The following is a 26,202-nucleotide window of genomic DNA, read 5'->3' as shown; positions in this document are numbered from 1 at the left end:
AAATTTAACAAATCATTCAAAAAACATCATCTTAGAGCGATCTCAAGGAAAGAACACATAACTGACCAAGCACATATCCGCAAAATCCTCAATATATTTTCAAAAAAAAGTATTTTTTATATTTTAATATCGTAAGGAAAAATTTGTTTTTATTACCTTTAAATGGCTGCGGAAATAGAGAATGGCAAGACATTATCTCCGGAGCAGATAGCGGAAGCTGAAAAATATAAGAACGAAGCAAATGAATTCTTTAAAAGTACTAATTTCACCAAAAAAATTTAACCTTACTCATTCATTAAGAAAGAATATGTAATTTTCATTCATTTTTCTGTCTTTTAGAAAAAGTTTATGACAAAGCGATTGAGTTTTATTCAAAAGCAATCGAGATCGATCCAACCAATGCTGTGTACTATGCAAATCGATCGCTTGCAAATCTTCGTACTGAACTTTTTGGATATGCATTAAATGATGCCGTCAGTGCTGTTAAATCAGATCCATCGTATCTAAAAGCCTATTACAGAAGGGCAGCAGCTCATATGTCGCTTGGAAAATTTAAGCTAGCTTTAAGCGACTTTGAAGTAGTCAGTAAAAGACGACCAAATGATGCTGATGCAAAGGTGCGAAAATCTTTTATTAATGAGATTATAAATATTTCATCGAGTCATTCCGTTTATTACAGAAAAAGTTTGTTGAATGTAACAAGATAGTCAAAAAGATGGCCTTCGAAAGAGCTATTGCTGTGGATAGACCAGAAAAGACATTGGCTGAAATGTATCAAAGTTTGGAATCGATCTCAATTGAAGACGATTATTCAGGTCCAAAATTAGAGAATGAGGAAACAGTGACGTTGGAATTCATGAAGGAGCTAATGCAATGGTACAAAGATCAGAAAAAGCTTCACAAAAAATACGCCTACAAGGTAAGTTTGATAACGATTTTTCGTTTCTTGATTCCAACCACCTACACATTTACTCCGACTCCTTTATATTTGGCCCATTTTCCTAGAATTACTATATTATGTGCGCAACAATGAGCAGTTTGACTGAATTTTATATTTTCATAAACATTCAGACAAATTGTCATTACTAACGGTAATTCGTAATTTGAATTTTGAAACCCTACAAATGTATTCTTTAAAACATTTGTATGGTTTCAATATTTAAATTTCAAAGCAATCGGAAATTATCGAATTAAATATCGATCGAAGTGTGAAAATTGCGCTATAGTCTTGTGACCGAAGTTTAATGAATAACTTCAGTTATAACAGCTTGTAATTTTATCGATAAATTTCTATTTATAGATTCTGTATGATATTGATGCGTACTTAAGGAAACAACCCTCACTTGTTGACATCGCTATTCCGGATGATGGTAAATTTACTGTATGCGGAGATATTCATGGACAATTTTACGACTTGTTAAATATTTTCGAGAAAAATGGTCTTCCATCGGAAACAAATCCTTATTTATTCAACGGTGATTTTGTCGATCGCGGCTCATTTAGTGTCGAGTGTATTTTTACTTTGTTCGGCTTCAAGCTACTTTTCCCTAATCACTTCTATCTTAGTCGAGGTAACTATAAAGCTATTCAATTTGTTTACATTTAATTAATATTTATTAATCTATTAAGGAAATCACGAATCGATAAACATGAATCAAATGTACGGATTTACTGGCGAAGTTACAGCTAAATATAGTTCAACGATGGCAGATATGTTTACTCAAGTCTATAATTTCTTGCCTCTATGTCATCTACTAAATAATAAGGTTCTTGTTATGCATGGCGGCTTATTTAGTTCTGACGAAGTTACAATAGATGATTTAAGGAAAGTCGAGAGAAATAGACAACCACCTGAAGAAGGAATTATGTGTGAATTATTGTGGTCTGATCCCCAACCACAAAACGGACGGTCGCCTTCGAAACGAGGTGTTGGATGTCAATTTGGTATGTCTTAAAAATCATTTGTATGGTTTTGAAATTCAAATGTTTAATATTCGTTAATTTTTCAATTTAGGACCTGATGTAACAGAGAATTTCTTGAAAAAGAACAACCTAGAATATGTAATTCGATCACACGAGGTAAAAGACATGGGATATGAAGTTGCTCACAATGGCAAATGCATCACAGTTTTTTCTGCGCCCAATTACTGTGGTATGTACTTATCGATTTTTTGTGGTGACATGCTTAAATATAATAATATATTTTTATTCTATGCAGACACAATGGGCAATAAAGGTGCTTATATAATTCTTAACGGAAAAGAAATGAAACCTCAGTATGAGGTTTATGAGGCAGTTCCTCATCCAAACGGTAAATTTTTCTTATTATTCTCTACAACACTGTAACATGCATTTTAATTGTTCTCTTATCTCCTTTTATTTCCAGTTAAACCAATGATGTATGCAAATTCTTTAATGAACTTGATAATGTAGTAAATAATTTCAATTATAATGATTATATATATTTCGGTGAATTATACATATATTAAGAATTCGTTCTTCGATGATCAATTTAGAGATTTTCAAATTTTAATTTGATGAGAATTAATTAAATAAAAATGAATTTAAGAGAAACATGGGTAGTAAAAACTCAATGCAGATTTATTCACGATGTACCATAAAAAGTCACGCGGGTATGACAAGTTTCGCTTGGCGGGAAGGCCAAGCCGCATTACTAGTTATACTAGAACGTGATATAGCATAACGACAAAAAATTATTTTAACGGTTGAAATTATTTTGAATTTTTAAGGGATTTTGCTGATTTGAAGCGGCGCATCAGACGAAATATTCACACGGCATTTAAAAATTGATTTTTCCGTTAGATTTTAAATTCAATTTTGACAGTTGCTTTTCATTTGATAGATTATCGAATGGTATGGTTTAGATCATAAATTCCCCAAAAAAAAATTACTAAATTATATTGTGAATAAGAATTTCATTATCTGCCAACGTGTGAATAGCATATCCCCAACATTAGTCTCCATCAAATTGCAAAAATAAATGAAAGTTTTGACGAGGAAAAAAATCAATTGAATTAAATTAATGAAAAGTCGAAGTATTTTAAAAGTTTTACAAATGTGCTAAATCTCCAAGACTAGTCGAGCAATAAACTAACATCAAATATAACAACAAGTTCAATCACAAATAACAAAATAATTGAAAATAACATGAACCATTCACATCTATCGCCAGAAGTTGAATTTAGATATTTAATCACCTGGTTCCGAGAGTTTTCAGAATATGAAAGAAGTGACTTTATGGAAATTCTCATACAGTGGCTGTTGAAGCCAAATGAAATCTACATGAATGGAATGACCGAGTCGAGTCAAAAGCCAACAATTTTTTATTGTCGCGTAAGTTGAATGTTTTCCTTTCCTCTTTTTCCTCCCCCCAAATAAACCAGCATCGAATGACATTATTTTGCGGTTTCATTTCCCATACAGATGAAATTGTTCAAAGAATGGTCGCTCAAATGGCCCGACCAGCTCAGATCAAGATTAATCGATAAACTCAACGAACTTGATTCCGATTTCGGACAGAAATTAAATGAGAATCTCGAGGCACGTCTTGAACAAGTCGACGATGTTCAGTCAAAAGAGGTCGAATCAATTCAAAACGGTATGACAGAATTGACTGTTGAACAGGCAGTTGCAGCGGAAGAATAGAATGTGGAAAGTGAAATGGAAAAAAAAAATTTACTGTAACTTTCATGAGGCCAATATATAGAACGTTCGTTTTAATCGCATTAAAGAAACTACTGTTAATTGTAGGAGAAGAAATGTGTCACAATTTACATTCTATTCTGTAATGTAAACTTTTTAATCCCTTCATTATGTGCAGTTCTTTATATATTTTCAATTAATCTCAGTTTAATCTCGGAAAATTATTAATTTTTTTTTTTGTTAATTAAATTAAGGAGTCATTCAGTTCTGATGTCAATGATCTCCCACTTCCTCCCCTCACTTTCTTAAGATTGACAAACCTTTCTCCTTATCCCATCCCCAATATTGGACATCATAACTGAATGACCCCCTAATACATCGCATTTGCATTTATTTAAAATGAAAATTATGCATTCCTTATAACGGAAATATTTAAGACTGAATGAGTTGTAGCTATTCATCTAAATTCTCAAAACATATATATCTATGATTTCTAAAGTAACTAAAAGCATATAAATAACAAAAAGAAACTATTTTTGTGAGTACAAGGATTAGTTTTTATTCAAAATGTTGAACATAAATACCTAAAAACAAAAAGATAAAAGATTTGAGTCATGTGTAATGCATTTAAAATTTTGTCAGAGATTTTAATGAATGTTGATAGTCAATTAAGCAACATTAATGTGGAATACTCTATATTTTTCTTCAGACATCCCATTTAGATTTTAATCTATGTATTAAATGATGATAATTATCAAGAATAAAGACGATATCGTAATCAAATATGATATGTAGTTAAAAACACGATGTTTTACTGGATCTTTGTGGGCTGGATGTTGGTTTTCAGCAAGTTTTCAGTTTTATTTTGTAAACTTAAGATTTTTAACAAATAAACTTACAAAAACATATTGCAAAGTCATCAACAAAACTAGTCAAACAGTAGCAGCATGAAAGACACTAGTCAGACAGCAACAGCATGAAGAATACTCAAAAAAAAGTCTCAAAATGGACTGAAAGTTCAAAAAGTTACCAAAGTTTAACATATTTTGAAATTACAGGTTTTTTAAAAGCGGAAATTGCAAAAACATATTAAAAAGTCATCAACAAAGCTAGTCAAACAGCAACAGCATGAATAATACTCAAAATAGTCTCCAGAACAACTGAAATTATAAAAGTTTTCAATAATTGTAAACATAACCTCCTGACAAAATTTAGAAAATTGACAAATTGTCGGAAGTCGATTGAAATTCAACATTGAACGAGATGAACAAACACCAATTTTAAGGATTACTACAAAATACAAGATTCTAAACATCAAGATAGAACGCAATAAAGTTAATGAATAAATTGGAATAAATTGCAGAGATTATCTCTAGACATCTGCCCGCACCCCTTTATAAAACATTTGCATTTTCGTCAATCCGATCATCACTTTATCGTTTGTTTTGTTTACAACATAAACTTAAAGAGAATTACTGCCAAAATTTGCTCAGAAAAGAGAAGGAGATCGATTGAGCATAATGAACATCATTCAAAATAATTTGACTATATTTAGCACTCAATCAGTTCTCATTTAAACGTCCGCATGGTCAGTCGAAAAGAAAAATAAATAGAGATATTTGATAATTAATCCGATTAATGCATGAAACAATTGAACCGTGAAAAGAGATTAAAATAATGAAAACAATTTAATGGTGTCATCACAAAGGTGAAGAAGTTCTGTTGCGATTATTAATGTGCAATGTTTTGTATGGACAAAATCATAATATAAATTGAAAGTGATATAGAATTGACAAATACAGGATTTTAAGAGATTAATCATGAGATTAACTGTGATATTAATTGTTTTGCTTGCCGCAGTCAGTAAGTGTGAATTTATGATGTGAAAATTGTGTAAATTGATCAATTAATTTTAATACTGATGCGGAGGCTGAAGTTGATTAACGGGAAGAATTTAATAATAAAAACATCAAAACCATACAAATTCATAAAGAAAATGAAACATTTGTATGGTTTTGATATATTCATTTAGAAAACTTCTGCCAAATCCGCCCAAAACCAACTTCAACTTCCGCAAAATGAACTCAGCAATCTTTATTATTTAAAAACAAAATTTATTTTTAATTCAAAACACAGCATGTGATAGCACTTGGCCTTTCTACTACCATGAAAGTGAAAATATGCATTCACGTAGACAGACTTACGATAACCATGACCTTGCACCACAAAATTTTCATTTTCAACAGATGAATGGTAATGTGCAAGTCAATAATTTTCAAAGAGCATGTAATTGCGTCAAATTAAAGCAATGTGATCCAATAATGAACATGGTAAGGAATATGTATAGCGGAATGATTGCAAATTACATAAACACGCAGCTTCAAGTCTATCAATGCAAATATGTTAAAGGTGAAATGTATGTCTGCTGTCCAAATTATTATAGTGGACAAGGATATAACTATCAGGAACAGTGGCAAAAGCAGTCTAAAGAATTTGCAAGAAAATGGAATTTTGCAAATGGATATCCAGATAGCTCTGAAGATCAGAATGACTATGTAAAAGCTCGTCCGCATATTCAACCATCAAATATGCCTCAATATGTCAGCTATCCAATTCAAGGATTTTATCCATTTACAAAGTCCAACGTCCAAAAGCCTAAACCATTTTATGTAAATCATGAAGATGCAGCAACACATAAGAACTGTCCACAACCGTTTTCTCCGGAATTCACACTTCCAAGTAATCATACATTTTATCAGGAGACAGTAACAGAACAACCACCAGTTGCCACAACGACTACAACAACCACAACGACGACTCAAACTCCAATTGTTGCAGCACTTCCAAGAAATTTACAGGAAAAACTTAATTTGATCAATCAGAATTGTGGAAAGTCAAGTGGAACAAGGATTATAGGAGGTGAAGATGCAGGAATCGGTCGATTTTTGTGGGTAGCACGTTTAGCATATCGAAATAAAACATCTGGAACTATTTCGTATCGATGTGCTGGAAGTGTCATTTCTAGTAGATTCGTCCTCACGGCCGGTCACTGCGTATCGAATCTCATTGAATCACTCGAATTGTAAGCAAATTGAGTAATGACTCAATTAAATGAATCATAATACAGCCTCATTATTAATGTACATAAAAATTTTAATTTGAAAGAGCTTTAGTGCGACTCGGAGATGTTGATGTAGACCAAGAAAATGAGTGTAATGATGATGGGTTTTGCGTTAAAGAAGAAGACTTCCAAATTGAAAAGACTATTGTACATCCCAACTACAATAATCCTCGATATCAGAATGACATAGCACTTGTTAAACTATACCAATCCACAGCATCATCTCGTGAGTTTTGATACGCTTCATTGCATCCTTTAAGGGTCGATAGAACTAAATATTGAATATTTTATTAATTATATTCTCAGAATCCGTAGCTCCGATTTGCTTACCTGTTGCGAATTATGAAAGATTTGGCAAAATTGAAGTCGGAAGTAATGGTATAATTGCTGGGTTTGGTATGTTTTTTTGGTTGGTCGACTAATTAAGTTTTAAGACTCTAAATCGGGTCTACTTGTTTACTCAATAACAGGTGCTTCGAGTCGTACGTCTAATACACAAAATCCGAGATTACAGTGGATACGATTGCCATTTGTTGGAACATCGGAATGTGCATCCTTTTATGCCAATTACTCAGCTAATTTGGGTACGAGAATTATGATAAGTAATTTTCAGTTGTGTGTTCAAGGAAGGGAAGCAGGTGATGCATGTGCTGGAGGTGAGTAGTTGCTACCGGATGATGTCTTCATGGATAGAATCAGAACTAAGAGAATTTTTAAAAATATCCACAGATTCCGGAGGACCACTAATGACAGACTCAGATTTATCAGGCGGAACATATGTTCTTTTGGGTATCGTCTCATTCGGTCCACGATCATGTGGCCTAGCAAACTTTCCGGGTGTCTATACTCAAGTATCATCATATATTGAATGGATATTGCAAAATATTTAGAAATAAATTAATTAATCACTTGTCTCAGTTAGCATTGATTTTATTTTTGACTTTTTGATTAATTACAGCAAAATTTTATTAAATTATTTTTTTTCCGGACATGTCAAAACCTTCAAATTATAGTGCAATTAAAGATGCATTGGAAGTGTATACAGAGTGCATTAAAAATGGCAATGAAATTAAAAATTTATGTGAGCAGTGTACAAATGCAACGGTCAAGTCCCATCCAATATTCAAGAAGTTGGTCAATAAAATTGTAGAAGATACAAAGGCAATTGAGAAGCTAAAGTCGAGGATTGATGGATTGCAGAAGTCAGCTGATGAAAATGACTTAAAGAAATGGAAAACTGATTTGGGAAATGTCATTAATTCTATTGAGTCTGCATCAAATGAGACGATTATAAAAATATCGCATGCTTTTGCCTCGTCGGGAACCAAGGAAATCAAGAAAAAGTTCGAGGAAACTGACAAAATTTTGAGTGACACTGACTTGACACAAATCAAGGACGAAGCAGCAAGAAACTTTCTGAATGTTCTCATGGAAAGAAATCGAAAAGTAGTCGAGTGCCTTAAATATGCAGAATCACTTCTTCCAAAATACTTCAAACTACCACAAACTGACATTCCTCGAATACTTTTAAAGAAAAATAGGAAGTTGGTTATTATTGGCGATGATAGCAGTAGAAGCATGTCGTTCAGCAAGAATTACGACCATTTAGGGGAAGTGATAATAAAAAGTTTGTTGCCTTCAAGAAGTGGAATGTCTAAATCTCAATCATCTGCTCTGTTTAAAGACTCACTAAATGGATATTTGATCGAAGACTTGGATAAGACGGAAGTGATGCTAAAATTAATTGAAGCTGACAATTCCATAAATTTGATGGAATTTTCCCGAATGGCTAACAGTACAGACCAGGTAAAATTGTCAGCTACGATCGAAATTAATGGTGAAATAGATGAAGATGTCGATATTGTCGAAATAGGCGTGATTGAAGATTATCAAAGCACCAAAGGACCTGAAGCTATAGCAATAGTCGAAAACAATCAGACTGGAGTTTTCAACAAAGTTCCAATCCAAATAATTCCTGTAACACCAGAGAAGGAAATCCATGGAAAAATCATTGAAATTCAGCCAACGACTGACGAAAAGGACAAGACTGAACTTCTTGATGAAATTGAGATGCCATCCTTTAACTCAACATTTTTGGAAGATTCTCCAATGAGAGTTCCACATCAATTCGCAACACCATCCAGAAAGGATCGAGATGTACGAAAGCCAGCCATGTCACAGTACTACACGCCAGTTAGAGACAAGCATGGTAGACAAAGATTGAACTTCAGCTCACATGAAAGGCCAGTTGGAATTAACCAGATCATTGAAAATGCTGCCGAAAAAGTCGTCAATTCGATTATGAAGGATCGAAGCAATTTAGAAGATGTCTCTGAGATTGAGTATGCGAATATGTCAAGCTACTATGATCCCAGTCAATCTGCTAAACATGGCAGGTCTAACAGATTAATAGAGACTTCAGCAAGAGGAAATTTAGAGGATGTCTCGGAAATTGAGTATGCCAACTTATCAGCTTCTTATCATCCAAATCAGTCAGCTAGGCATGCCACACCTCAGCGATTGATCGAGACTTCAGCAAGAGGAAATTTAGAGGATGTCTCGGAAATTGAGTATGCCAACTTATCAGCTTCTTATCATCCCAATCAATCAGCTAGGCATGCCACACCTCAGCGACTGATCGAGACTTCAGCAAGAGGGAATTTAGAGGATGTCTCGGAAATTGAGTATGCCAACTTATCAGCTTCTTATCATCCAAATCAGTCAGTTAGAAATGCAACGATGCCCAGTCCACAAAGAGTGATAAATACTTCAGGAATCAGAAGAACTCCAAATAGAACTAATATTTCGATAGGAGGGAACTTAGAAGATGTTTCAGAGATCGAATATGCCAATATGTCAAGCATCCATGAACCAAATGTATCCAATAGAAGTCGAGCCAACAATGTGTCCATTAGAAGTCCTCAAAAAAGAGCTGAATCTTCAATGAGAAGGCAAGAAAGTCGATTAGAAGATATATCTGAAATTGACTATGCCAATCTCTCCAGCATGCATCAATCAATAAAGAATCGGTCCATTCCTGTGTCCCCGAAAAGCCCACAAAGATTAATTAACACTTCAATGTCTAGGCAAGGTGGCAACCTTGAGGATATATCTGAAATTGAGTATGCAAATTTATCAACTTCATTCCATCCCAATGAATCTGCTAGGAATCAAGTGATGGCCAGTCCTCAAAGAAGATTTGATACTTCAGCAAGAGGAAACTTGGAGGATGTTTCGGAGATTGAATATGCCAACATGTCAAGTTTCTATGAGCCAAATCAGTCGAACAGAAGTCGAGGAATGAACTTGTCTATGACAAGTCCTAGAAGAGTTCCTGAAACTTCTATGAGAAGGCAAGAAAGTAGACTGGAAGACATTTCTGAAATTGACTATGCTAATCTCTCCAGCATGCATCAGTCAATGAGGAATCGATCCATTCCTATGTCCCCAAAAAGTCCACAAAGATTAATTAACACTTCAATGTCAAGGCAAGGTGGTAACCTTGAGGATGTATCTGAGATAGAGTATGCAAATTTATCAACATCATTCAATCCTAATCAATCTGGTAGGAATCAAATGATGGGAAGTCCTCAAAGAAGGTTCGAAACTTCTACTAGAGGAAACTTGGAAGATATCTCTGAAATTGATTATGCAGACTTATCTGACATGAACCAATCAATTAGAAATCAAACTTCTATGAGAAGTCCACAGCAACGACTGCAAACGTCCATTAGATCAAGAACACCTGCTCGTCAACAACCAGCTGAAGGTATTTTAATTGACATTACCAGTACACCTCCTAAAACGCCACAAAGAAATGTAGTATTTAATGACGGAAACTTGATGCAATTTGATAATGAATCAGCAAGACAGAGTGCATCACGGCAGTCACGGAAAAATGAAAATATCAAACACTTGATTAATACATTAAGTACTGTATTAAATGACGATATCTCGTCTCGATTAAAACGAAGGGAAAAAGTTCATGACCGGTCACTTCCATACAGGTAAATTACTTAGTCATAATTCTTAATTGGCATACAGTCATTAATTATTAATAATTAGAGATCTGATTGTTAAATATTAATATTTTAACGGTCTTTTGAAATTCAAATTTTGTTGAAGGGCGAATTCAAAGTTCTTTCGTTAGATTTTAATTTAAAAAATAATTTGACTGTTGAGATTAAAAATTTAAGATTTTGCTAGATTACTTAATAAAAGCAGCAGGTAGCAACATAATTAATGCAATGATTAATTCATTACAGCCAATCAAGATCTGTAAGGAAAATGTTGAACAGAAGTATTCCGGCTAAAATGCCAGTTACATCAAATAGAATTGTATTTGATCGGCCTGTTCAAGTCGTTCCATCAAGAATTCCTGAAGATCTTCCGATTCCAATGACCTCAGTTGTGTAAGTTACATGGTAATTAATTGAATTTCAGTATTTTTAATCCAATTTTCATTAGCGTTGAGCGACCACGCGAAGCTCTAAGTCCATTGAGACCACATGAAGCTCAGAGAATAAATCAAATGTTACTAGAGAGTACAGTCAATCCATTTGCAAATAATTTGTTACAAGTTCCAGCAGCTTCGAGGTCATTTTATGAAGATCAAGGCAACAGTAGTTTTGGCATTAGAAATAAATCACTTCCATTACATTTGACGCCACAGAAAGAAAAATTACCAGCTATGGAAAAGTCATTTACAACAGCATGGGAAGAAACTCAAAGAGCAAACCAAATTTTGAATGATGACGAAGACTTGCAGGACATTACTGATCCATTTTCAGCATCAATGGATGATGGACCTATGAATGAATATAGCGCTGCAGATGATTTGCAGAATGTTAGTCAGCCATTCTCTGATTCATTCAATGAAATGTATGATTCAGATAGTAATTTGCCACAACAGTTGCCTGTCCAATCAGCAGGGCAATTTTTGGCTAATTTTGATCAAAATGATAATTTAGAGGATGTGAGTTTTGAGCTGGAGGATGACGAAAAGGGATTATTTTAGTCGTACAAATAAAACTTCAAAGACAAAAATAACGGTTATTTTAAATTCAAATTTTATTTCAGGGCGAATTTAAACTTTTTCGTTAAAATTCAAATTTGTTCTGTCCGTTAAAATCTATTGAAAACTGAATTTATATTTAATTACAAATGGGTCAAATTTGGCAATAGCGTCAATTGATTTTTTGGCAGAACTTTTAAGTTGTGTATTTGAATGCTGATTATGATACAGCATCAATAAGTCAATTATCTCGTCTTGTTCTTTTTCGACAATTCCCAAATCTACAGACAATTGTCCATAAACATCTAAAATTTCCTTTTGAAGCTTAAATTCCTGAGTATATGACAAATTTTCTGTCTTATTGGTATGACTGAATGATGAATTCAAAAACTTATTAATTACTGGAATGACATTGTCTGCTGATCGTCTGTAGACAAAATCTTTAGCATATTTTCCAATTGTGCTTAATAGACGCAATGAATGTTGAAGGACGACATAATCCTTTCCATTAATTTGTTTTGTGAATGGATACCACATTTGATGGACTAAAGGAAGAAATTCCTTCTCATAAAAATGTAAAACTGGAAATCCATTTTGAAATATTTCATGCACGAGAATCACTTCTATGGGATTTGATGATGCAAAATATGGTAATGAGGAAGTGAGAATTTTTATGGTCAATTGAATATGCTGTGGAGGTTTTTCTTCTTCTTTTGTTTCTGGCTGTTGGTCGTTGTCTTCTGGATTTTCTACTGGATCTTCAGAATTCTCTACTGGATCATCAGAACTATATCCTGGATCTTTAGTATCATCTACAGGAGCTTCTCTATTAATTTGTATATCAATCTCATCACCATTCTCAAGAATATGAAGACATCGTTCATAAAATTCATCCCAATCTGTCTCAACTTTCACATCTACTTCCATTTCTATTTCCGGGCTCCATTGCCTAACAGATTCGACATACAGCTTGAATAATTTTAAGTATGAAGCAGTTTTGTTGCTATGTTTGGCATTAATTATATGGTTGGCTGCCATTTCGACAATGTCCTCGACATAAGCAGTTATGGATGCTTTGGAGTATTTAAAAACAACAGACATCATGTCAATAATTGCTTCATTTTCATGATCGTGCCTTAAAAGTTTGTGGATATTGAAAAGTAGATAGTCGGAATTAACATCAATCAGTTCGGAAATTTCTTTATGTCCCATAGCTTGACTTATACTTTCTAGAGCATACAGACCAGCTGATTTAATGAGGAAATTGGAGTTTCCTGCTTTCTCGAGTATCAAATGAAGGCATCGTAGAATATATCTTTGGAACTTGCTTTCTAGCTTTAAAGCAATATTTCCAGTCAATTCTAATATCGTGCATGTACACAAGATGTTGTACTTAATAGTCTTCAGACTTAAAATGTTTTGGTGTTCCTCATTATCGTCATTTAATGATAAATCAGTCAATCTGACTTCAATAGCTGATTCATACAGTCCAGGCGTGTGATCTTCAAACCATTCTTCCCTTCCTCCTTTTTTGGGAAGCTGTGAGACTGCTTTCGTTGGAAGTGTCCAATAAGTTTCATTTAAAAATTCTTCCATAATGCTGTCAAGCTGATCGGAACTTAGTGACAGCTTTTCATTATCACAATTTAGAATTTCATTAAGGAAGACGAGATATTCAACGGAATTAATGTTGTCTAACAGGAAATTGACACAAACTTGTGAGAATCTAGAAGATCCGATATTTTTGCAGATACTTGAATACTTTTTGACAATAGCTTCATTTTTGAGATTTTTAAAGCTTTTCCATGACATTTTCATTTTGTAAAATTCATCACTAAGGATACCAGCTGTCTCGTGGAAAATCAGTTCCTTTGGAGCGTCAATTTCACTGCAACTGACCATAATGTTAATGAACTTTTCAAGCATCATTGGATTCTCAAATAATCCTTCCAAATGTCCATCAATGTTTGAAAATATCTTTAAGTAACTGTTAATTAATGCCATTCCTGCAAACTGTTCTGATTCTAATCCAGTTAAAATTATTCTTGGCATTGTTGTTAAATGGATTGAGAACAGCTCAGATATTTCTTGATTTATGTTCGGAATTGTTGCTGTAAACTCTTTCAAGCCATTTTGACTGAAATTTTGGATGTTCTCATCGGAATCATCAGTAAATAAAATTAAATTTTCTAGCAAGAATCTCATGAATAACTTGCAGTTTGGCAGGCATTTAAAAAGTAGATTAAAACTTAAAACAGCTAGTTCATGCCTTATTTTACTATATTCACTGCCACGAAGGTACTTCAAGTTAATTATAATTTTTGAAAGATTCTGTGCCGCCGTTGCCATCCATTCACTTGACTTTTCTATTTTTTCGACATTATGTTTCGTCACTTTTTGAACTGGTGCTACTTCCTGGTCATTGCTTAATTGAATTAATTTCAGAAAATCCTCATTTCTGCCTAAATTTAAATCTTTCTTGTCATAATCTTCCAATATAAGGCACAGAAATCTTCCTAAACATTTTAGAGCAGCCTGTATGAGACTCGGTCCTCGTAAACAATCTTCCTGACATACTTTAATTAATACTGTCGCGATTTGTGGAAGGACAATGAAGAGAATTTTAGAGATTTGTTCTCTAAGCACACAATCATTTTGGTCAAATTTGTCATGACATTGTGATAGAGCCATTAAAGCTTCAACTGCTGATTTTCTGTGAATGAGATATAAATTAGAAACGGAATGAAGAATATCCAAAGAGCATTTTTACCTTAATTTCAAATAAGTTTCTTTAGATATAGCTTCCTTACAAATGAATATGCATTGACCCAAGAGAATCTTATTCTGATTGACCATAAACTTCTCAATAACATCAAATTCCAAATTAATGGATGCAGCTTCAAAGCATTTAAATATTGCAATTTTTAGTTCCTCTGGAAGTTCCTTTTTGTAGCTATTTGTTGGATAGTCAAAGATTTGTTTTAATACTATACACAGGATTGTCTTGTATGGAAGGTCTTTCATGATCCGAGAACTGTAAAATATTAAATTAAGCTTGATTCTTCAGAATTTAGCTGAACTTACCCATTTAAAATTATAGTCATGCATTTCAGTAATGCGGTCTTAAATTCATTCTTTTTCCTGTAAATTATAATTAGTTAATCTTAAAGAAAAGTGCCGAAACAAGAAAACTTACAGTCCATCAGCAGCATCCATCATAATTAGTAGCCGGCTTAAGAAAACATCTTGAATGAATTGAAAATTCTCGTTTTTCAAAGAATCCAGCTCACGCAGCAGATTTAATGCATTGTCTATCGTTGGTGATCTTTCTAGGTGTTCCAGAAATGTCTTAAGTTTAAGTGCTTCAAATGACACTTTCTTCATTTTGTTAAAATAGTTAAAAATCACTGAGTAAAATGTTTTGATCTGCACTACACTAAATTTTATTTGTTATTGTATTTCGCGGATAGGATTTTACTGATTGGATTTCAAATTTTAGCTTATTTTCAATAACAACTGCGATTTTATAAGTCACTTTGGGTTGCTGACATCTTATTGCTAATGCTTTGATAACTAAACAGGTTAATGAGTTTTTGAATGCAATTTAAATTCAAAGTTTAACGGTTTTCAAAAATTTGAAATCTCAAGTTTCATAAATTTTGAATTTTTGACAACCGTCAAAGTTTGAAATTTGAAAAACTGTTAAGATTTTTAGAATTTTTTCCTAATTCGACCACGTGATCGTAAATAGCAACCGTCTTGGTCAGTTCAGGTACGTTTCTAGACATTTAGGAATCTTTTTTTATAAAATGCGCTAAAGATGCAAACTTAAAGTATGCTGATGCTATAAATACTAGTTTTGTTTTTCTGATGATTCACATAGAAAAAATATTCAGATAATAAAATGTTAAAATATTTAATAGTTTTACTTTGTATCGTAGTTTTTGTAAGTTTAGGTAAGTAACACAAAGCTAATGCATCCATTTGTCATAAAAGTAACTAATTAATTTCACTTTAAATGACAGTATCAAGCGATAGAACAAAAGATAAGATTTACGAAAATGTAGTCGGTAATATGTGCTTTAGAAGACTTAATTCTACTCATCAGACTGGATGTAGTTGTAAGTACAATGTTTTTCAACACACTAGCAATTGAAATTTCATATCCTGATTAATTTTACAGCTGCAGGAAAATCCGCTGGAAATGTCGGTGTTTTGCATTACATAGAAAAGGAAGAGGATATAAGCTTCATAATTAATGACCCACCAGCACCTCCCTATGCACCGATATTAAAGCCAAAATTTTTTACCAGGGAAATTATTCTAAAATTAAGAGATTCTAAATTTGTATCAGCAATAATCTTAGTTAACGACACAACAGACATGACACACTTTTCACAGGAATCAAAATGTCCGAATGAATTTTTCCGTCATATGAATCAGCCAGTTTGTGATGTCACAAAGCCTGAAACTGTATGGAATCCTTACGGAACTGGATTGTTGCATGAGAACTTCGACATTCCGATCATATTCCTGGCTAGTAAGAATGAATCGGAAAAAGTCATAAAGTGCTTTAAGGATTTCAATACAGACTTGGAAGGTCAAGCTGGAAAAGCATTATGTAGCATTGAAATCGATTCATTTATGTCTGCTGCTGGAAATTCTGAAGTTTGCTTTCGACGATCCAAATTTCCTGGATTTTTAAAGCAAATCACTTTCTGTGATCCACTTCAAGGCAAGAATGTCTATGCCACGTTATTTCCTCGTAAAATTGTTGATCCAGAGAACCGAACAAATGATCAAAGTGAGAAGATCATCCTCATATCAGCAAGACTAGATACCACATCAATGTTCGATGGAATCGCATTAGGTGCACTTGACTCCTTAGCTTCAGTTGCCACTTTAATCACTTCCGCACATTACTTGAGAAAAATTATATCTAATGATATTTATGAGAAGAATAATGTGAATGTCCTTTTTATGCTGTTTAATGGCGAGTCTTATGACTATATTGGGTCACAAAGTCTTGTGTATGAATTGAAGAAGAAGAACGCATTTCCATTGAAATTAACTCATAGACAGCCACTAACTATGGACAATATTATCTTGATGATTGACATTGGTCCACTTGATGGATTCGATACTTTATCGATTTATTCTTTAAATGGAGCAAATGGAATTGCCAATAAATTTTCAGCATCAGTTCAAGCTTACAATGAGAAATTTGGATTGAATGTAAACATCACAACACGAGAGACGATGAGCTTACCGCCGGTATCAGCACAGACATTTTTAAGAGAAAATTCAAGTTTTCCAGCTTTTGTTATTGCTGCAAAGAAGCCAGACAACAAATTTTATCATTCAGTCTTTGATGATGCTGGAAATTTGAAGTACAGCTATCAAAATAAGAGTTTAGACTTTGATAAACTTGATGTCGTTCAAAGCTCAGAAGACACTTCTGTCCCTTCTGTCCAAGTTAAAATTCGTAACGTAGCAACATTGTTAGGTTTAGGTGTCTATGACATCCTTACAGACCAAAAGTATACAGGCGAAGGAATTGCTAGTTCAGCTCTAGTCGATGAATACCTTTATTGCTACTTGGTCGCTACAAATTGCCGACTATTTGACTCAATCTTTGTGTTCAGAGACGATTATCACGGAAGTAACTATCCACCCCAAAGATACGTCAGTGTTCAAGCATCAATTACTTTAGAGGCTACTGGATGGGCATATCGAGTCTTTGGATTCGTTTTAAGTGAGAAAGTCAATAAGAATAAGGAAAATTGTACAGTACTGCCATTATATTGGATTCCTGGAAGTTTAAAGAAAGGCGAGTGTCGAATGATGACTCAAAATTTGAGCTTTGCAATCAGTCCAGCATTTGAAGAGGAAGGATATAATTTCAAAAGTAATCTTTATTCAACATGGACAGAATCGACATGGACTGACTTAACAGCACGCATTTTCCTCCGTCCATCAATAGCACATGAATCTTTTACATTCTTAATTGGCTTATTTGTCATGATCATCTCATTTTTGCTCGTCTTCTTCGTTAAATCAAAGGCTGAAATATTATTTAGTGAGGTTGTCAATGCAGAACAGTAAGTAGCCAATTTCCGTTAAATTTTCAAAATTTTGTCAATGTGTTAGTGTGTTAAAAATTTAAATTCGAATTTTAACCGTTATTTAACGGTCAAATTTTTCAAATCAAAGTCATCAATTTTAAAATTGTAGAAAATATTAATCCTATTTATTTCCATAGCGAGTCACTACCTGCTCAATGCTAGGAGGCTACATAATGTGTGTGCGTGGATGCTTGTGCGGAATAAATTTCTAATGTGATACTCACGATCATAATAATTTAATTTTTAAGCAATTAATCGATTAAACCCAAAAAAATGTTAATTAATTAATTTTTTTGTGCGACATAAATCATGTATGTAGACATTCCTAATTTAATGACATCTCAATACTTTAATAAATTTGACAAATTCATACAAACTAACGAGAAGTTGTATTGAACTGATCAAAATATTCCTCAGACGGTGGATTTGTGTTGACGACGCGGTCATAATGTTCCTTTTGGTAAATCTGTTCCTTAGCAAGCTGCTCATTTTCCTCGCGAATCTTGCAATTGATTTGACGAATGTCTCTGGACAATGCACGTTCCTTTAAATACATTTGACGATGCATTTCGTCAGTCAATTTGTCCCATTCTTCCTTGTGATGCTGATCATCCATCCTGCGCTGTTTCAAGTCATTCAACTGCCTTTCTTGTTCCAATTTGTGCTTCTCGATTTGCTCAGAGTTCATTCCTAAATTATTCATTATTATTTAAAGCTAATATTCAAATTGAGGCTGGTTGCTAGGATCAAGCAGGAAGTAGTAAGTACCAACTCAGGATCACACCTAGAAACCAGCACCTGGCAAGACTTACCTTTGTACATGTAAGGAATGCAGCGATTTGGACCAAGATTACTTCCTTTCGGTTGATTCTCCTTCAACAAGTCACTCGATAAGAAATTGTATATTTCAGCCTGATTATCTTGCTGTTCCATTTCCTTCCTTTTCTTATCATTTTCACGTTTTTGTAATGCAAGTGACTCATTATACTCGCGAATTTGTCTTTGAAGTCCACGCTTATCATCATGCATACGATGACCGAGAAAAACAGCATGTGCATCATGCTTGCATAGAGAATCTGACATTTTCTTTTCTGCTTCCTTTTGGTTGCTTTCAAGTTGCTTGCGTTCGGCTATTTGCTGATCAAGCCACTGCTTCTGGAGATTTTTCTGCTCACGGATACGATTTTCGTTCATTAAATCCTCACCGATGAACTGCTGACCACCAGAAATACTCAAACGAGGATCATTGTCATCCAATCGACCTGGATATGCCTTTTTCTGACCATCTGGATCATTCAAGTCAAAATCGACGCCATCTCTTGTCTGCTGACAATTTTTACGGAACTCGTTTATTTCAATCTCTGACTGCTTCTTCTGAGTACGAAATTCTCGTTCACGTTGTGCTGCCAAGTCCAAATTTCTTCTCATTTCTTCAGCAGCAATTCGAGCTTCTTCTCTTTCAGCTTCCAATTTCTGCTCCTTTTCAAGCAACTGCTTATTCAAGCCATCAGAATCGATACCCAAAATTCTGTTCTTCTCATTGAAAAATCGCTGCTTTCTTAGCTCTTCAGCTTGTCTGCGTTTTTCTATGACTGCAGCTTCTTTTAAGTCACGATCACATGATAAAATACTTTTCATCATCTTGCTTGAATTAATAAGTTATTAAATAATTTTGGAGACACACAAAAGATAGTTTTATGGAAACAACTTTATTGTTTGATCTAAACGACTAACAGCTTGTTTTTGACATTAAAATAAAATTGTCATGGAAAAAAAATAATTCAATGGTTACTATGATAATAATTATTTTATAGTAATATTCCTACGAGGGGTAACAAAATTACCATACTTTGCATTTATTTTGCGGATTCATAGGACTGCCAATCGGGCAGTTAAATTCTTTGGAAAATTCATCGAAATTTGATAATGCGCCTATCACTCTAAAATTAGACAACAGCATTAAATGAGGATCTTATACTCAATATTAACATCTACGTACCTAAATCGTCCAGGTGAATGAACTGCCGTCTTCATTTTATTCTTATTTGCTTCTTCACGGATTTCGCCACACCAGACTTGGCCAAAATTTAGGAAAAACAGCTGCTTACTCGTCAGATTTAGTTCCGGAAAGACTTCATTCTCGAGAACATTTGGATCTTTTTGATTATTCAACCAACGCGTGTACGCACGATATGCTTGATTTAATCCACCGCCATCTGCGATATTCTCTCCTATTAAATGGAATTAAAGTCGGATTTATGGGTAATTAAGACATTTATGATGATAATAAAGTATTGAATAATTTAACGGTAAATTGAAATTCAAATTTCAAAACCTCACAAATGTTTGTCAAATCAAAATAATTTGTAGGGTTCTAAAAGTATCAATTAAATCAATCATGACTTTCAGTCCCTTAGAACAACAAGGATATGCTCCATAGCAACAGAATTAATATTCACCTTGTGTCGTCTCGCCGTCAATCGATTGTCCTATCTCAGTCAATGTATATTTATTAAATTGTTGTATTAAACACTTCGCCTTTTCACGAAACTGTTTTATTGAGTAGTCGGACCAGACTTTGTTTAAATTTCCATCTTTATCAAAGAGACGACCTTTCTGAAATAAATCATTCAATGAATTTAATTTTAATTAATTTAGTGATGTTTTTTGCACTCACATCGTCAAAGCCATGAGTGCATTCATGTCCAATTACAACGCCAATTCCACCGTAATTGATACTTTTTGGGAAATATCGATGATAGAATGGTGGTTGTAGAATTCCCGCAGGGAACATGATTTGATTTTTACTTCGGGAATAAAAGGCATTAACAATTGCCGGGTATGTCTGCCATATTGTCTTATTGACAGCTTGTCCGACCTTCTTCTGTTCCTCTTTATTTAGATATTTTAAGACATTCAGAGTATTTTCAAAATATTTGTCTGGATGAATATGCAGCGCTGAATATTTCTCGTCTAATTTATGCCTCGAAATTATAAAGTCCGGATATCCAATTTTCAATGACATATTGTCGAGTTTCTTAATTGTCGTCGCTTTCGTTACTTCATCAATCCAGTCAGTACCATTTAAAATTTCTCGGAAGCTTATTTGAAGTTCACGTACCATTGTCAGTGTGTCTAGTTTAGAGTTTTCGTCAAAATATTTACGAACGAATAGTGCACCGACCGCCATGCCTAATAAACATTTTTTATTAGATAAAATATGGTATTTACACTGTAGATAAATGATTTCATGCTTTCAATTACCCATGTTGCTGTTCACTTGTGAAATGCACTGTTTCCATCTCTCTGGCCTGTAAAAATTGAATTAAAATTGTAATTTATTTTTGTTGAGGATTTATCAATTAAATTTTCAGGTTAAAATAATAATTGGGAATTTTTGGATTAAATAATTCAACTATTTAATCAAATATGACACTTAACTTTTTGCTCACTGAAGCTTTATAGGACTCTAGTACTTAATTGACTGAGATGTAAATATCAAAATCAAATTTTCAAGTCAAAAATCCCAAGTGACAAATTTTTTCCCGCCAAAAATAATGAATGGAAACAAAAACATTTCTTACGATTTCTCTCGTCCAAAGCATTCCTGATAGAACTTCTGTTTCACTTCCAGGAACCGATTGTCTAAATTATTGATCCTATGCCTCACAAATCTCCATAATAGATAATTGGCCACATTTGCTGGTTCAGTATTGTCAATTAACTTTACAAGATCCTGCATGTATTGCTTAGCAAACATAATTACAACTTCATTACTATCCACAACACGTTCCTGTACAATAGTCAAATATCGAATCCAGTCGATACCAGGAATTTCCTTTTGTAGCTCAGCTAAGGTTATGTTATGATATAGTTCAGAAATATTGGTTCGATCCTCTTGTGCACTCATAATCTTGGCTAGATTTGTCTCAAATTCTATAATCTCATCAGCACGATCCTTTGCCTCAAATTGATCAACACCAAGTAAATTTATTGTCTGTGAGATAAAGTTCCTGTAAGAGTTCAAGTACTTCTCATTGACGGTCTTCAAGAAATAGTCTCTTGTTGGAAGTCCAAGTGTTGTTTGGTCAAACTGAATCACATTAATGTTAGAGTTGTGGATATCAGCACCAACATACTGCATAATCAATATATCATTGTTAAATCTTCTTAAATTTGCAACCAGTTCCAGCCAGTCAAAAGTTTTTTCATCCCAATTTTTATCAAGTAAAGGCCATCCACCTAGTGACTCCAATAATTCAAGTAGTGGCTCAACATTACGTTTTTCAATTTGATCATAATTCATGCATGATTGAAACAGATTCTTTGCCTTCATTTCTGCATTCTTCTCATGACGTCGTAATCGTTTGTCATGAGTTCTCTTATTTCTCTTGTTCTTATTCTTCCTATCTTCTTTCTCATCTGATAATAGATCTTTAAGTGCTTTATCAAGTGACTCCCTCAATATTTCAAATGTGTCGTATGCGATCTTATCAGACGGTATTGAATTATGTTTCGCCCAATTACCGCAAGCATACGAGTAGAAGTCATTGCAAGGATTTACGGATGTGTCCATATACCGTTTCATTATATTCGCTTGCGATGACCGAATCTGATCAGGTGTCAAAGTGTGCATGCTTTCAAAGTGCAATGCATTAATCACGTCAGCCATTCTCTTATTTCTCTTCTTTAAATCCGATAATAATGATTCAAGTTTCAAGTCCTGTGGATTATTTGGCAAGTTCTCGTGTCGACAATATGGAATAAATGATGTTTGGGCTTCCTTCATGATCATCCCACGCTCTTCAATTGCCTCATTCTCGGTATTGTGTGAAATGCATTTCTCATGCTGATTAGTATTTTCAATGATGATATTATCAAAGCGCGTGTCTTCGCTGTTCAACAAAGTATTCTCATAATCACTAAAATCGTCTGATTTGATTGATGATAACAATGTAACTATTATGAACGATACAATCTTACAATTGCAAAGCATTCTCTTTTCTTATATCGTTAGACTCGGCAAATGTCGTAATTCCCTTTTCGATTTATGTAGAATCAGTCTTTTGTAATAGATACGGCACGTTCTAACACATAAGTCGACTATTATCTGTCTCTATTTTTACTGGGATCTAAGAAAAGACATAGAGAATTAGATCACATGTGAAAGTTGATCACTTGTTGCACTTTTGAGTGGCTTTTTTCGGGGGTCTTGTTTTTGAAAATTTCGAATTTTAACGGTTTTGAAAAATTTGAAATTTGAAAACCGCACAAATTATTTTTAAAACTTCAAAACCCTTCAAATTATACAAAACCTCACACCAACTATTCAAATAGCAGACCCCCGCAACTATAAAGTCACTATGTCAAACTCACAAAAGTAGAAATATAAGGCACAAGTCCACTATGTGCACTATCGTCCGTTCAATTTCGCGCTATGCTAACGAATGAATATGAAAATAATTTTTTGCGCGAGAGAATATCTGAGGCGTACGCAAAGGAAATATCAATGAGGTTGCGCTTCACAGCTGATGTTTTTGTTTCTTTTTAAATTATTTTATCACTCTCGAGACTTGACGAGACGAGAGCGAGTAATGTTCAATTGAGTCAATTGGATGATCGTCTTTATAGTAAGCTCGTAGAAAAAACAATAATAAGCAAGTTAGTGCTAAATTTGACGGTAAAATGTGCAAAATTTATAACAAACATGGTTGCTTTGATTTTTCTTTTATTTTTAATTATATAAATATTATCTTAATCTTTTAATGAAATGGATACACCTTTCTTTCCATGAACTGCCTCATATGCTTCGACTTCTTCCTTGTGTTCTTTTAGTTTATGCTTTCGACAATTTGCTGAGTTAACGAACGTCTTTGGACACCAATGACATGAAAACGGACGACTACCGGTGTGCGTTGATAAATGACATTTTAATGATTCTAGCCTTTTGTAGGAGTTGGGGCAATACTGTATAAAAAAAATAATGCGAAATAGAAAGTGCGAATAAATTACTTAATAGAAAAATTCTTGTGCACTTACGACACATTTATGCTTTTTCTCATTCGAATGTACGAGTTTGTGATTACTTAATGCGGCACTTGATCGAAATTCCTTTCCACAAATTGGACAGGGTTTTGTTGCTTCAACTGCCATATGACGACGTTTATGAATGCGTAGTGAATTTGAGCTTTTGAATTTTAAGGAACAAATTTCACATGAAAAGTTTCGTTCCTGAGTGTGTTTGTCCATGTGCCATAGTAAGTCTGACTTTGTTGTACATCCTTTTCCACATATCTCACAGAAGAAGAAGGCAACTGGACAGGAAATTGATTATTAACTGGATATGGTTTTAGATTGTTATGGCTTACCTCTCTCATGTATCCTTGCTATATGTATTTTAAGGCAATGATTATTAACAAACTTTTTATCACAGTACGAGCAAGGATATTTGAGTTTTTGTTCATCTGGCAGGTGAACTCTCTCATGATTCTTTAGAATTTGTTTCTCTTTAAAGCTTCTTCCACATTCTAAATTGGACATACATTTTGAATTTATCAGAGAATGTTCTATAATAATTTTAATCACTTACGTGAACAAATGAACTTTTCAGCATTCTCTCCATGCTTCTTCTCTAAATGCTTTTCATAAGCAACTATAGTCTTGTAATGTAAGTTACACTCTGTGCATCTGAATGGATTTTCATCTTTAAAATGTCTCGCTTTGTGATCCATTAATCGTTTCCAACTGCTTAGTTTTTTGCCACACAAACACTCAACTTGTGGTTTCGTATTATGTTCCTGCTTGCAGTGAACAGCAAGTGGATGCATTTTCATGAATTCTTCATTACACTCGTGACATTTAAATTGAAAAAGTTTCTCTAGTTCAGTTTTATTAATTGACTGCTTTTTAAGTGCCTTTTTGTCTATTATATTAAAATCTTTGACATCAGCTTCTTCTAAATGCTCTTCGATAATGAATTCCTCTTCTATCACTTCCTGTTCAATTATCTCTGAATCATCAATTTCTATACTTTCATTATGAATGTCAGGCTCATCCTTGACAATTACGTGGATTTGTCCAAAGCTGTTATCATGATTCTCTTCAATTATAGTTCCGACTTCTAAATTATAACGAGATCTAATTGAATTAATTTCATCTAAACTTTTATTTCCACACAATTCTCCAAACATTTTCTGGATGTGCTTTGTTTTCATTCTAAATTCATGATATATATTTAAGACACTTCCACAATCCAGGCATATTAATATTTCATAGGTTGAAGGCTGTTAATTAAAAGTTTCGAATGTAAAATAAAGGAATTTAGATTTTTTGTTTATTTTTCTTACGTCAATAATTTGGTGTATGATTTCTTGGACTTCCTTATTTGGTGTTAATGTGGCATCAAAACTACCACAAAGCCTGCACCAATTTGTGTAATCCTGCCAATCGTTAAGTGTTGAATCACTCATTTCAAACGTAAAATTAATAAAAATTAGTTTTTGTATTTCAGTTTGTTTTGATTTTTATTGTTATTATTTTTATATGTGTATGTGCAATTGTACTTGTGTGTGTGCAATAGATCAGTTTGTTTAAAATTTGTTGATTCGTTGATAATAAGAATTTTTCGTGGATAATTAAGCCGGTTAGAGTTTAAATGAATACTTAGTTAGCCCATAACATCAATTACTGAGAAGTTTTTGTTAAGAATTCAACAAAAATGGAGAAATGTTGGAAAAGTTTGTTTTGCAATGTAGAACTTAAAGTAGATCAAAAATTCAAATTTTTAAAAACTGTTATTTTCAATATCAAGAAAATTTGCGGAAAACTCGTTGAGAAAATTGAAAAGATCTTTCAAAATATCAAAATTTATTTGTTAGGTAAGGTCATGAATAACAATAGATCTGTGCTAACAGCGAAACAAGCTGAAAATCCTGAAAAACTAGTGAAAAACAATTTTTTTTTTTAATTTTTCTTTTATTCATTGATAATTTTCTCAAATACTGGTTAATAATATATTTTATATTCAAAAAAAAAGTTCACATGATTATAAATATTTGTTGTTGTTTCATCATTCTTCATTCAGTTGATTTACAATTAAACATTCGATTACAATTGGAATTTTCTATCAACTCAAAAAATGCATATTTTTTTAGCGTTTTACAAAAAAGAGATGTGAAATTAAACCATCATCATCATCGGTCATACTTATCTGTTAAGTACAAAATAAAATGTCTAATAACTAATTCTCTTCTCATTCTGTTTGCATTAATATAAGAAAT

General features: G+C 33.5%; 9 protein-coding genes across 9 annotated transcripts; 5 read left to right on the top strand and 4 right to left on the bottom strand.

Annotated features, from left to right (window-relative positions):
- The first annotated feature begins 79 nt into the window (after window positions 1–79).
- PpD3 (protein phosphatase D3) lies at window positions 80–2,589 on the top strand. Its single transcript, XM_070634467.1, has 8 exons — window positions 80–256; window positions 340–617; window positions 680–919; window positions 1,301–1,571; window positions 1,630–1,944; window positions 2,015–2,152; window positions 2,219–2,311; window positions 2,387–2,589. The coding sequence occupies exons 1-8, from the start codon at window positions 163–165 to the stop codon at window positions 2,431–2,433; spliced, it is 1,476 nt and encodes a 491-aa protein (XP_070490568.1). The 5' UTR covers window positions 80–162; the 3' UTR covers window positions 2,434–2,589.
- Window positions 2,590–2,968: 379 nt separating this feature from the next.
- On the top strand, window positions 2,969–4,465 carry LOC139086206 (uncharacterized protein C14orf119 homolog). Its single transcript, XM_070634585.1, has 2 exons — window positions 2,969–3,354; window positions 3,445–4,465. The coding sequence occupies exons 1-2, from the start codon at window positions 3,169–3,171 to the stop codon at window positions 3,664–3,666; spliced, it is 408 nt and encodes a 135-aa protein (XP_070490686.1). The 5' UTR covers window positions 2,969–3,168; the 3' UTR covers window positions 3,667–4,465.
- A 754-nt stretch (window positions 4,466–5,219) lies between these two features.
- Window positions 5,220–7,705, top strand: LOC139086322 (melanization protease 1). The gene is made up of 6 exons (XM_070634738.1): window positions 5,220–5,526; window positions 5,800–6,745; window positions 6,829–7,010; window positions 7,091–7,180; window positions 7,255–7,440; window positions 7,514–7,705. Exons 1-6 carry the CDS (start codon window positions 5,484–5,486, stop codon window positions 7,672–7,674), a joined length of 1,608 nt encoding a protein of 535 aa, XP_070490839.1. The 5' UTR covers window positions 5,220–5,483; the 3' UTR covers window positions 7,675–7,705.
- Window positions 7,706–7,774: 69 nt separating this feature from the next.
- Window positions 7,775–11,801, top strand: LOC139086459 (uncharacterized). The gene is made up of 3 exons (XM_070634919.1): window positions 7,775–10,791; window positions 11,050–11,196; window positions 11,252–11,801. The coding sequence occupies exons 1-3, from the start codon at window positions 7,775–7,777 to the stop codon at window positions 11,799–11,801; spliced, it is 3,714 nt and encodes a 1,237-aa protein (XP_070491020.1).
- A 68-nt stretch (window positions 11,802–11,869) lies between these two features.
- On the bottom strand, window positions 11,870–15,224 carry Tti1 (Telo2 interacting protein 1). Its single transcript, XM_070634569.1, has 4 exons — window positions 14,995–15,224; window positions 14,883–14,939; window positions 14,569–14,832; window positions 11,870–14,511 (listed from the first exon to the last, which is right to left on the bottom strand). Exons 1-4 carry the CDS (start codon window positions 15,180–15,182, stop codon window positions 11,916–11,918), a joined length of 3,105 nt encoding a protein of 1,034 aa, XP_070490670.1. The 5' UTR covers window positions 15,183–15,224; the 3' UTR covers window positions 11,870–11,915.
- Window positions 15,225–15,660: 436 nt separating this feature from the next.
- On the top strand, window positions 15,661–18,303 carry Nct (Nicastrin). Its single transcript, XM_070634270.1, has 4 exons — window positions 15,661–15,754; window positions 15,824–15,919; window positions 15,982–17,899; window positions 18,061–18,303. The coding sequence occupies exons 1-4, from the start codon at window positions 15,703–15,705 to the stop codon at window positions 18,083–18,085; spliced, it is 2,091 nt and encodes a 696-aa protein (XP_070490371.1). The 5' UTR covers window positions 15,661–15,702; the 3' UTR covers window positions 18,086–18,303.
- Window positions 18,109–19,564, bottom strand: LOC139086458 (RIB43A-like with coiled-coils protein 2). The gene is made up of 2 exons (XM_070634918.1): window positions 18,736–19,564; window positions 18,109–18,613 (listed from the first exon to the last, which is right to left on the bottom strand). Exons 1-2 carry the CDS (start codon window positions 19,562–19,564, stop codon window positions 18,300–18,302), a joined length of 1,143 nt encoding a protein of 380 aa, XP_070491019.1. The 3' UTR covers window positions 18,109–18,299.
- A 72-nt stretch (window positions 19,565–19,636) lies between these two features.
- Window positions 19,637–23,404, bottom strand: Nep4 (Neprilysin 4). Its single transcript, XM_070634839.1, has 7 exons — window positions 23,300–23,404; window positions 21,508–23,055; window positions 21,188–21,234; window positions 20,601–21,115; window positions 20,383–20,539; window positions 19,923–20,154; window positions 19,637–19,863 (listed from the first exon to the last, which is right to left on the bottom strand). The coding sequence occupies exons 2-7, from the start codon at window positions 22,917–22,919 to the stop codon at window positions 19,764–19,766; spliced, it is 2,463 nt and encodes an 820-aa protein (XP_070490940.1). The 5' UTR covers window positions 22,920–23,055; window positions 23,300–23,404; the 3' UTR covers window positions 19,637–19,763.
- A 230-nt stretch (window positions 23,405–23,634) lies between these two features.
- LOC139086325 (gastrula zinc finger protein XlCGF26.1-like) lies at window positions 23,635–25,438 on the bottom strand. Its single transcript, XM_070634741.1, has 5 exons — window positions 25,270–25,438; window positions 24,513–25,206; window positions 24,292–24,450; window positions 23,963–24,237; window positions 23,635–23,890 (listed from the first exon to the last, which is right to left on the bottom strand). Exons 1-5 carry the CDS (start codon window positions 25,390–25,392, stop codon window positions 23,678–23,680), a joined length of 1,464 nt encoding a protein of 487 aa, XP_070490842.1. The 5' UTR covers window positions 25,393–25,438; the 3' UTR covers window positions 23,635–23,677.
- Between the last annotated feature and the right edge of the window lie 764 nt (window positions 25,439–26,202).

This window comes from Chironomus tepperi, unplaced genomic scaffold (genome assembly GCF_022539635.2).
Source record: "Chironomus tepperi strain 1889 unplaced genomic scaffold, CSIRO-AGI_Ctep_v1 contig_85, whole genome shotgun sequence".
NCBI lineage: Eukaryota > Metazoa > Arthropoda > Insecta > Diptera > Chironomidae > Chironomus > Chironomus tepperi.
This window is presented reverse-complemented; position numbering and strand designations above follow the sequence as displayed.